This window comes from Solanum dulcamara, chromosome 3, assembly GCF_947179165.1.
Source record: "Solanum dulcamara chromosome 3, daSolDulc1.2, whole genome shotgun sequence".
NCBI lineage: Eukaryota > Viridiplantae > Streptophyta > Magnoliopsida > Solanales > Solanaceae > Solanum > Solanum dulcamara.
The window spans coordinates 7008865-7020183 of NC_077239.1; the positions used below are offsets into that span (position 1 = coordinate 7008865).

General features: G+C 35.1%; 1 protein-coding gene across 5 annotated transcripts; it reads left to right on the forward strand.

Moving 5' to 3' along the window:
• Nucleotides 1–1573: 1573 nt before the first annotated feature.
• On the forward strand, nucleotides 1574–6899 carry LOC129882342 (E3 ubiquitin-protein ligase HAKAI homolog). Of its 5 annotated transcripts, none has more exons than XM_055956594.1 (2): nucleotides 1574–1894; nucleotides 6623–6899. In XM_055956594.1, exons 1-2 carry the CDS (start codon nucleotides 1643–1645, stop codon nucleotides 6632–6634), a joined length of 264 nt encoding a protein of 87 aa, XP_055812569.1. In that variant the 5' UTR covers nucleotides 1574–1642; the 3' UTR covers nucleotides 6635–6899. The 5 variants fall into 5 exon arrangements, 4 of the variants coding, with proteins under 4 accessions (XP_055812569.1, XP_055812565.1, XP_055812567.1 ...); XM_055956590.1 differs by lacking the exon at nucleotides 6623–6899 and adding an exon at nucleotides 3004–3485; XM_055956592.1 differs by lacking the exon at nucleotides 6623–6899 and adding an exon at nucleotides 2123–2972.
• The last annotated feature ends 4420 nt before the right edge of the window (nucleotides 6900–11319 follow it).

Here is an 11319-nt window from a genome sequence, read left to right on the forward strand (position 1 = left end):
ATAATGGTATGAATGAGCCTTTTCTCAAACGTCAATGACATAGATAAGTCAAGCTTTTAACGGATGACATATATCAACCTTTTCTAAAAGTTTAATGGCATATTGAAGCCTTTTCCCTAAATTTAATAGTTAAAATAGTAGAATATAAATTGAGAAAATAAAGTAATTATTACTTTAAATTTGAGGCTTACGTAGGTCTGTCTGCTCATCCCAAATGCTAGATCTCCTGAGGTTTTCTTCTTTCTCTTGTGAGTGGCCATGAATGCCTCATTTTGAGTTACCGACCTTCCCAGTTCTTTTTCTACAAACGAAATTAACTTAGTTATTAATCAAGAGTAATTAGTTATTAATATTCTACAGTATCACTTAAGAAAAATACTAGTTTCCTCCTCAGCCCATTGGCTTTGAACCCATCCGTGTGTAGAGAGCCACCCCAACCAGATACTCTTATCGATTTCATACAGTTTATGGCAAGTCGATCCTTCGCACCAGGCTTAGCGAAGTTCTAAACCTAGAATGAGATTCGAAGTGTGATTTCACATATATTTATTCTAAATCTCCTGCTATATTTGGTTAATGGAAAATCCAGCTTCATTTCGTAAATACAAGTCTTTTTAACCAAACTTTCTCTCTCTAATTATCCATTATTTGGTATTTTAAAAAATTATCAAGCATAGTTATACTTTGACTTTTATAATAGGTCCTAAAAATAAACCCTAAACCCCTTCCATTCCCAATAAACCATGGTCGCAGCCCACTTCCATTCCTCTGTTTTTTTCTCCTCTTCCTTTGCTTTTCTTTCTCAAACACCATGTTTCCACTCAACGAGCCACGTTACCCCCTCTGTATTAATATTTTAAGAATGCAGATTGAGTAAAAGATTGAAATTTCTATTCCAGTTTGAGGTCACTTCGCTTTGCCAGTTTTGGTTTGAATTTCAACTATATTCCATAGTCGCCTCTTGCTTTTTGCTATTTTTAAAACAAATTTGTATAGTTTGAAGGTTCTATATATTCAACAAGTTTTGAATTATTTTTTTAATTATATATGTGTATCCAATAAAATTGAGAAAGCATATTCAGCAAAATCGAGTGTTTTGTTAACCCCTCCAAATGAACGTTATGGTGAAGTAAGACCAAGCTCATGAATTTATTATACTAGGTTAGAACAAGTTGATAGGACACCCTTTTTTACGTCCCTATGTTCCACCGTGTGGCGACATGGGGGCGAAAAAAGGAAAGAGAGGGATGGGGTGTTTATGTGAGACAGAGCGACTTGCCCTAAGATCAATGTACTCAACAAAATTAAGATATTATTGTCTATTGATATAATTAAGTTGAGCAAATAGATACAATGTATCCAACTAGATTGAGAGAACAAATAAAATAAAATTATCATGTCACTGATACAATACGATTTTTAAAAAGTTGTATAAGTGATACAACGAATCAAACTCCAATACGGGTATCTTAAACAAGGTGAGAAATCAAAAAATAAATAAATGAGATAAACATAAAAAAGATTATACTAATTTTATTAATAATTATATATTATATAAAATAAATAGGTGGTAGTATTTATTATTTGAGGCATAAATAATTGGGGGCTTAACCCTAGAGTCGCCTGAAGTAAATCGGAGAAGATGCTTCAGATCCGTCTTAGCAAGCCATCAAATGAGAGTGGTGGAGTTGCTAAGTGGTTGCCTCCTGAAACTGTTACAGTTGCATGTCCTGATAATCTTGATATAGCTGATCTTCCTGTAGCCAAGATCCTTGGTACACTAAATCCTGCATCTCAACTCAAAACTGTTGGCCGTAGGTCCCGGCGACAGCTTGGTGAACGAGTACATTTTTGTGTCCGCTATGACTTTCCTATAGCTGTTTATGGACGTTTGGTGAGTGTAGAGTACAATCTTCAACCCTTAAACTTTTGCCCTAATTTTTTTATGATTTTCTAATTGTTTTTTATGGACGTTTGGTCACTGTTAATACAATCTTCAACCCTTACTTTTGCCCTAATTTTTGTGATTTTGTAATTGTTATTTGTGGATGTCTGGTGTGTATAGAATGTTAACTTTTGCCGTAAGTTGCTTAGACTCTAAACAAATGCACTAATTTTGAAGGATCCTACACACGTCTGATGACATAAGCAGCAATAGGAAAGTCACAGCGGGCACAAGAAGATCTCCGGCTCTCGTAGGCATCCTACTGGGCAGTGTAGGAAGAGGTGCTTGTTAGTCTCTAGACATTGATGGTACATGTAGCATCTGTTCTCTATCTGAATGTTCCTCCTGCTAACGTTATCCTGTGGTAGGCTTCATAGATTGCTGCCCAAGGAAAAACATTTTGAGTTTGGGGGTTGATTTTATAATTATCCCATAAGAACCTTATAAAAACAAAACCGTATGAGCTTCCCAAAGCCATTGCTGAACATTCCCAATCTGAGTTATTGAAAGATCTGCAGCCTGCTTTCACTGTGAATAACCCCATTTTGTGTTGCCCCAACTTATACTATCATTTGTGTGGCTAGAGAAAGTGAAGGACTGTAGTATTTGTAACAAAATCAACAGTTCCTTTAGTTCCTTGTAAATTGTAGATCCCATACTGACATTATGTCTGTTATGTGCAATGGAGGAATCAACATTTGAGGCAATTTGAAATTAATTATCAATGATCTTTTTGACTTGAATGAAAGCACTTTGATGTTCTGAGACTAGTTTGTCAATCACCTTTTTCAGTATCTCTGCTAGGTATTCTGCAGCTATCTTATATACACCACCAAGCTGCAATCATTCTTGCATCGAAGTGTTTGTTATTATAGAAGCAACAAGCTTTGGAATATTTTTTACTTACATCAGTGTATCTAGGGGTGTGGACATTCGGTAGTTTGGTTCGGTTTCCCTTGTTTTGGTTTTCAGTTATTGAATTTGTTGTACCGAACACCGAACCAAATTAATTCGGTTATTTTTTGTAATTTGATTCGGTTTTGGTTTATTAAATTTAGTTTTTTCTGGGATGGAATACCTGGAATCGGAAGAAATTGGAATCTTGAAATATGATTTACTGCTGTAGTGGAGTAGTTTGCCGACAATTGCACTTTGCTGGACGGCGGATGCTGGCCAGCAAAAGCTGGAATCGTCGACGACTCAACGCAGCTACAAGTTGCTGGTGGAATCAGAACAGCCCGCAACTGGGTGGAATGAGAATCAAAACTCAAAAAGACAAAAATCTAAGGGTAGAGAAGGAAAAAAAAGGCCAAGACCCTAGTAGAAAAGGTTGGGCCTAGTAAAAAACGGGTTGGCCATTGTATTATAGTTCTAATATAGTATACTAATGCATAAATTTCGGTTAAACCAAAATACATAAATTTTGTTACCGAAAATCAGAAGTTACAAAAAATATGAATCGAAAATTGAAATACTGAAATTGGATAAAATTTGGTTCGATTTGGTGTTCCGATTTTTCGGTTTTTATGCCTCCTAAGTGTATCCAACCAAATTGAGAAAGTGTATCCAGCAAAACTTAGTGCTTTGTTAACACATCCAAAGAAATGTTGTATATGAGAAAACAAACTTTCCCTAAAACTAATGTATTCAACAGAATTAAAATATTGTTGATAAGAATAGAAGTTGGGGTTGGAGGTTACCGTCATCACTGGAAGAGTATTTGTAGAGGACTCCCACCAAAGTGAAACGTTTCACTTGGTTAGTCATCAAAAGAGCCTGCCTAACTCATGAAGTCCTACAGAAGAAAGGAATGTGTCACGATCCGAGCCTAGGGCCTAGACGTGACAAGGCGAATGAAACATCCGGAGGTGCCTCACCCAAGCCTCTTAGCATTCTTAAGCATTTCATTGGTAATGACATACAATAACAAGCGGAAAGTAAATGAATAAAAAGGGAATCGGGACTAAGGGAAATATCGTGGAACAATAGTCCTTAGCAACTTCAAAACATTTTCCATTTATGTCCCAACATACCTCTACTAATAGACTTGGCGGGGGCTAAGACATGTCCCTAGCTCACCCTCAAAAATAAGTGTCAAGAATGTCTTCATAAAATTTTTAATGTGTAACACCCCGAATTTTTTCCCGCTAAAACTCGAACCATTCTTCATGTGCATGTAGGATCGAACTCGGTGACTTTGAGTTGTATATATGAGTTAGGATCAATTCCTAAGTATCTTAAGTGTATTAGATGTGATTTAGGGTCATAAGGGATCCCTAAAACCAAGCCAAGTCCAAAGAATTCCTCTCGGCTAAGTTTCCGGATGAGTCCGTATAAGGGTCAACTTCAAACGGTCATATATCTCAAAATATAACGAATTTGGTAGCCCACTATCAAAGTAAAGGTCTTTGAATCTTCTTTCCAACGCCATCAAGATTGCATTTTTCCGAGTTCGGAGTCAAAAGTTATGTCCAGTCGAACAGAGAGGTGCGCGACAAGTCCGCGACGCGGACCTGTCGCGGACTTGCCTTGTTTTTTTTTCCAGATTTTGTTTTTTGTCGACCAGAAAGGTGCGCGACACGTCCGTGTCGCGGACCTGTCTAGTTTTCCAGATTTTGGAGGGTTATTTAGGGAAAATTACCTAATACCTATATATACAACTTAGACGCGTTTTGGACCATATTTTTCAGTCTTTTGCCTCTCCAAAGAACCCTAATCTTCATCCTCTTCTCTCTCAAATCATCTCCAACAAGATTTTTCCTCAAAACTCAAGGATTCAAGCTTTCCATTGAAGACCTGACATCAAAGATTTCTTCAACATCTAATCTAAGGTATGTAAGGCTAACCTAAAATATGGATTGAGTTCTTCCATATGCCCATAGATGTGTTAGATGGAAATTGTGAAAGACTTGAACCTTCTATGAATATTTTCTTGAATTTTTCCTAAACCCTAGAATATTATTAATATGTGTTAATGATGTTCTTGAGTTGGGTTTTGTCGAGAGTATGGATCCATGTATTCATTCACATGAATCCAAGATGGGATTTTATTTTTTTGTCATAAATTATCTTGAGGTTGAGATTGATAGTTTTTATGTAAATATTGCTTTCAAAGGGAGATGATGTATTTTTGTTAATGAGTGTGAATGAAATTGAATATAGAGATAAATGGGAATTTTGGAGCAAGATGTTTGATGATGATGTGAATGATGGTTATCTTTAACTAGGTAGAATGATTGATGAAGAGGTATGTTGATGATGATGTTTGAGATAAAATGGATTGGAGTCTAATGTGACTACATGATATGATTTGCATAATTTGATTGATTGGAGTCATATGAGCATTTTGAGTATAAATGATTGTTTGAGAAGGAGTTTTGAAAACGATTTATGAATATTTTGCATAAAATATTTATACACTATTTTGAGTTTAAAGAATGATTATTTTCATCTTTGATTTAGAAAGAGTTTAAGCATGATTTGAGTTTGAAAAGTCTCTTAATTATTATTTTGAGTATGAATATTTTGAGTATAAACAAGTTGACAATTTTTACGTTAAAACATCTATTTTGAGATTGAGTTGACTAGTTAAAAACTATGTTTTAAATGCATTCATTGAGTTGAGATTGTATCAAATTTAAAGAGAAGAGTTTGATGATTGAGATGAGTTGATTTGAAAGAAGGTCCAATGAGACCAGATTTGATTGAGTTTTGAAAAGAGTCCAATGAGACTAAATGAGTTGATTTGAAAGAGTCCAATGAGACTAAATGAGTATTTTGAGTATTTTACTCAATTGATAGATATGAGCATATTGAGTCTTGGGAGGAGTATTGAGCACCGAATTAGGTAAGAGTATAGTCCATACTCGAATCCCATGAACTACGTAGCCAACGTAAGAAGGAATTGGACCGTTAAAGTCGGATGTTTCCCATTTTATTGTCCTAAAATGATAGGACTTGATTTGGTTGATTCGTTCATACCCTAGCAAAGTATGGATGGACGTGGCAACAACGTCGGCTTGTTGTACATCAGTGGCTCATAGGTGATTTTTGTCGGTTTGAGAAACTCCCAAATTGAGTGGATTGTGCATGATATGATTGGTTTGATTGTGATTGTAGCTAATTGAGTCGAATGGTAAAACATTGTTAAATTCTAATTTGCATATCTATTGAGTTGAGTCCTTTGACTTGATTGTTGAGTTGATTGTATATGATTGGATTGAATTAGATGATATGTGATTGGATTGGATTAGATGATATGTGATTGGATTAGATTAGATAATATGTGATTGGATTGGATTAGATGGTATATGATTGGATTGGACCAGATTGTATATAATTGGATTGAACCGATTGTATATGATTGGATTGGATCGAATGATATATGATTGGATTGGATCGGATTGTATATGATTGGATTTGATCAAATTGTAAATGATTTGATTGAACTATATTGTACAGATTGGATTGGATTGGATGGTATATGATTGATCTCTGTCTAAACTATATTCTTACTTTAGACTTATGACACCTTGATTGAGTCTCTCTAATCTTACGGATTTGAGATATCTGAACTGATATTATTCTACCTTGAGGTAGGTTTCATTCTGTCATATTACATACTCGTACATTTCATGTACTGACGTCCATTTGGACCTGCATCATTTCTTGATGCAGAGGCAGGTTTAAGAGATCGTCAATAGGCGCACCATTGAGGATCTATTCACACTCAGCTTATTGGTGAGTCCTCCCCTACATTCGGAGGACACCACTTATGTTATTCTTGCGTTGAGTTTAGTCTTTCATTTTGATTTGAGGTAGCCATGAACATGTCATTGACACTAATTAGATAGTACTGATAGAGGCTTCATAGACTAGATAGTGATGGATCGATTGAGTATTTTATTTCCTTGAATTGTTCTTGTCAGACTATTTAATGACAAAGATTGGAGTTAGACTTGTTGGCCCATGGCCTTTCTTCCTTGAGGTAGATTGTTGATTTGAGTTGCCCACTTATTATTTCTTTATTTTAAGTCTTCCGCTAATTGAATGAATGAACGGATATGTGATCAGGTCAAGTGGTTCGCTTGGGAGCCAGTAATGGTTTCTGAGTGCCGGCCATGTCTAGGGTACCCTCTCGGAGCGTGACATAATATTTTACAAAATATTAGCTTAGAATAAAAAGGATGTTGTTCCCGAAACATTGGAACTCACCACAAGCAATCTTCAAACTAATCCGAGCTAGCCACGTGGAGGAGGTCAATGAGTAACGTCGATTCCTACATAGTGATAACATATAGGCAAAAGTATGCGTTAGTACTTTGAATGTACTAAGTATGTGAGTAGGCTACGAAATGAAGAACATAAGAGAAATATGAATAAGCAATGTGCATAATGAATGCATGCATTAAACATCATCATAAGAAACCTTAAAACATTCATTTTATGGGGAGTGACCTTAACCGACATTTAAGACCATGGGAGCTATTACATAGAATCCAACATAACCCCCTATGTTGGTACGGGGAGTCTACTTGCCGGGTAGAACTCCGTCAACTTTAACATTCTTTAACTTTAACTTTATTAGCTAATTGTAGATCCACTAGCCTAAATAGCCTACAAGGGCTCCTACGTTGGCGCATAGTTAATGCAACATGAGACTTTACTTAAGGACCCCTTATGTCGAGTCCCCATCTACATGCTACATTCGGTGCTAGGTCAATCCCACAGAATAACATTTAAATATCATAATAACATAAGCATTGTATAACTTTCAACATCAAATTATCATCGGTGGAATAGCTCATTAAAAATTTCATTTGATGCAAATATGTGAGAATTGTCCTTTCACATTGAATCCTTTCTTTGGCTAGAAGCCCTTTCATCATTATTCAATCATTTCACAAGACTCCCTTAAACATAGGCATTTGCTTCATAAACTTTCAATTCAACTTCATTCAACATAGGAAGACTAGGTGGGTTCAATTCATAAAGACCTTCAAATACATTTAAAGAATACTTGTATGCATGAGAGTGATATAAATGCATTGAATCAAACATCTTAAAACAACCCACCATATACACTTTAAAACTACCTTTCAAGCCTTCATATGGGATCACTAACAAAAAATTTCATTTCATGAATGAGAGTCAATAAATCAATTTAAACACAAAAAGCTTCAAATATACCATAATATATGCATTTTGAATCATCATGTAAAATCTCATAAGAATTCACCATTTAGAATTTGAAACATCAAGTTGAGAAAATATTTGGTCTCCATGGGTGGAAGAACCCATGGATGAAAATCCACATACCTTAGATTGAAGCTTTTAAGAAATTTTGATTCTTGGTCTTCTATGAGGAGCCTTGAATCCTTTGAGTTTGAGGGAAAAATTGGAGGGGATGATTTGAGAGAGAGGAGGATCAAGTTTAGGGTTTTGGAGAGCTGAAAGACTGAAAAGAAATGACCCAAAACGCGTCCAAGTTCGTATATATAGATATTAGGTAATTTTCCCAAAATGTCCCTACAAAATCTGGAAAACTGGACAAGTCCACGACAGGTCCACGATGTGGACGTGTCGCGCACCTTTCTGGTCGACAAAAAAATGAAATCTGGAAAAATTGTCCAAGTTCGCTGCACGTCCGCGACGCAGACTTGTCTCGAACATCTCTGGTCAACCAAGCATAACTTTGGACTTCGAACTCGAAAAAATGCAATCTTGATGGCATTGGAAAGAAGACTCAAAAACATTTAATTTAATAGGTTATGAGCCACCCAATTCATTATATTATAGGAGATATGGTCTTTTGAAATTGACCCTTATACGAATTCATTCGAAAACTTAGCCGATAAAAATTCTTTAGAATCTTCTTGGTGTTAGAGATCCCTTATGACCCTAAAACACATCTAATACTCTTAAAATACTTAGGAATTGATACTAACTCATAAATACAACTAAAAGTCACCGAGTTCAATCCTATACGGCTAAAAAAATGGCTCAAGTCTTGGCATAGAAATTTTCGAGATGTTATAGAATGCAACTAGTCCGTATATGTTTGATGTTTTCTATGAAAATTTTGACAGGAAAAACAAACAAACACCTATTCCATCACTGCAAATCACTACACAGATCTACGGCTTATCCTCAACATCACAGGCTTTAGTTGGACTATGCTAGAAGACACTTCTGACCTTTTTAATTGCTAGATCAGAAGGGGGAGTTAGCAAGACTCAAAAGAAGTGGTGGAAGCTAATACAATCATGCATAGGGTGGTCAGTGTGGAAGAAAATAATTGGGAGATGTTTTGAAGACAGATCTAATTCTATTCATAAAGTAGAAGGGAATTGAATAGTATCTTTACTTTTTTGGTTTAAACAACTGTGTATAGAAGATGTAGATCAAATTAAAGAATTAATAGGGAGCTAGTAATTTTGGTTGGGGCTGTAAATTTTTGAAGGTGGACAACATGCTCTTATTTCGGAAGAATACAACTTTACCAATGTTTAAAGAAATAAAAATTAAGATATTGTTGATACAATTAAGTGGAGCGAATAGATACAGTGCTAACAACTAGATTGAGCGAACAAATACAACAAAATTGTCGTGTCACTGATACAACACGAGCTTCAGAAAGTTGTATCAGTTATACAACGCGAAAATGTATCAGTGATACAACATGAATTTCAGAAAGATCTATCAGTGATACAACAATCTTCAAAACTGATGCTACGTTTGATAATTTGTCAAACGATCATTATGTTTGGTACTTACGCACTTAAGTACCAATATTTATGAAAATTATCTATTTTGTAGTATATATATAGGCCTAATCCTTTTTAACATGAATCCTAAAATCAAGCATATCAAAATTAAGATGGGGAAACATGAAGGCCCATGTCCGTAAATAACTGCAAAAGGGTTTCTTGAATTTCCTTCACTGCAATTTTCAAGTTTCAGCACAGAAGAACAAAGGGACAAACACTTCTCTTGTCCGATAATCCCCTAAAACATCTCAACCAACACATAAAACATAACTTGCGCGTGGGGTAAATAAAAAAGAACTACAACTACATCCACTTCTAACTTGTTTCATCATATTAGACTAAAAGTGGGAAGCTCCAACCTTTAAAGTTGAATTGCGATTTAAATCTAAATATTAAGTATTAGCACTAATTAGGAATTAAGTGATTTTAATGTATACTTATCCTCTTTGTAACGGTGAAGAACCCAAATATTTTTTATGGCAAGAACTGACATTTAATAGCAACAATCATAAAGTGAGAAATAAATATGTGCTTGAAAACTTATATGAGAAAAGACCAAGAGATACATGTATAGTTGGGATTATGAGAGGAGGGCAAGAGTCATGCTTTGTTGAAATAGTTATATAGGTAGACCATGTAGTGTTGCAACTTGAGGGAGTCACGAGGATTAAAGCATGATCACTGATTCACACTCCATGTTCTGAGAAAGATTTAGCATTCTATAAAAGGAAAAAATGGAATCTTTGTCTACAGAAATGTGTTGAGAAAAGGCAGATGATGTTATTAGATTTCTCTAGACTACGCTAGGTTGGGTTCTCTTAATTTGTAGTAATAGATTAGTTCTTTCTTCACTGAGTTGCTTCTTTAATTTTTGTAGTAGAGAAAATCTGTTGCTTGTTGTAATTCCTTATAATGTAAGGGATATATTTGTGTAAATTTTCACTTAGTATTTTAACGTATCTTTTCCATTCACTATTTTTTTTATACAAACATAAAATAAAAATTTAGAGATCAACATTTAACATGGAACAGTCATGCTTTTATAAAATACATAGATAGATATAGATATAGATTTTCTTTGTATTTTCATTTGGTTGTTTTTGGGTCAGCCAACTTTGGCTGATTGGACAAGTTATTTTTCATTTCATCGATTAATACAATCATCCTGAGCTGCCCAAAAGTTATTTTAAATAAATGGACAACAATGACAAAAAGATTAAAAACAGTAAGTGTATTATTTAATTACTAAATGAGACAAAAAAAATGCTTAGTTAAAAGATCAGAGTTGAAATTTGAAAGTAAATTCTCGAGAAACATGAAAAAAGGATTATATTATTTTATTACTAATAATTTACATAAATAGATGGTAGTTTATATTATTTGGGGGCTTAACCCTAGAGCCACCTGAAGTAGAGTGGAGAACAGAGTTAGTCGGAAAAGATGCTTCGAATCCTGCTTAACAAGCGAACAAATGAGAGTGGTGGAGTTGTTAAGGGGTTGCCTCCCAAAACTGTCAGAGTTGCTTGTCCTAATCATCTGGTTTTAGCTGATCTTCCTGTAGCCAAGAGCCTTGGTTTAGTAAATCCTGCATCTCCGATCAAAACT

Coding starts and splice junctions, on each gene's coding strand:
- LOC129882342 (XM_055956590.1), top strand. CDS start 1,643: ATGCTTCAGATCCGTCTTAGCAAGCCATCAAATGAGAGTGGTGGAGTT. Junction 1,895..3,003: donor TAGCTGTTTATGGACGTTTG/GTGAGTGTAGAG, acceptor TATTAAATTTAG/TTTTTTCTGGGATGGAATAC.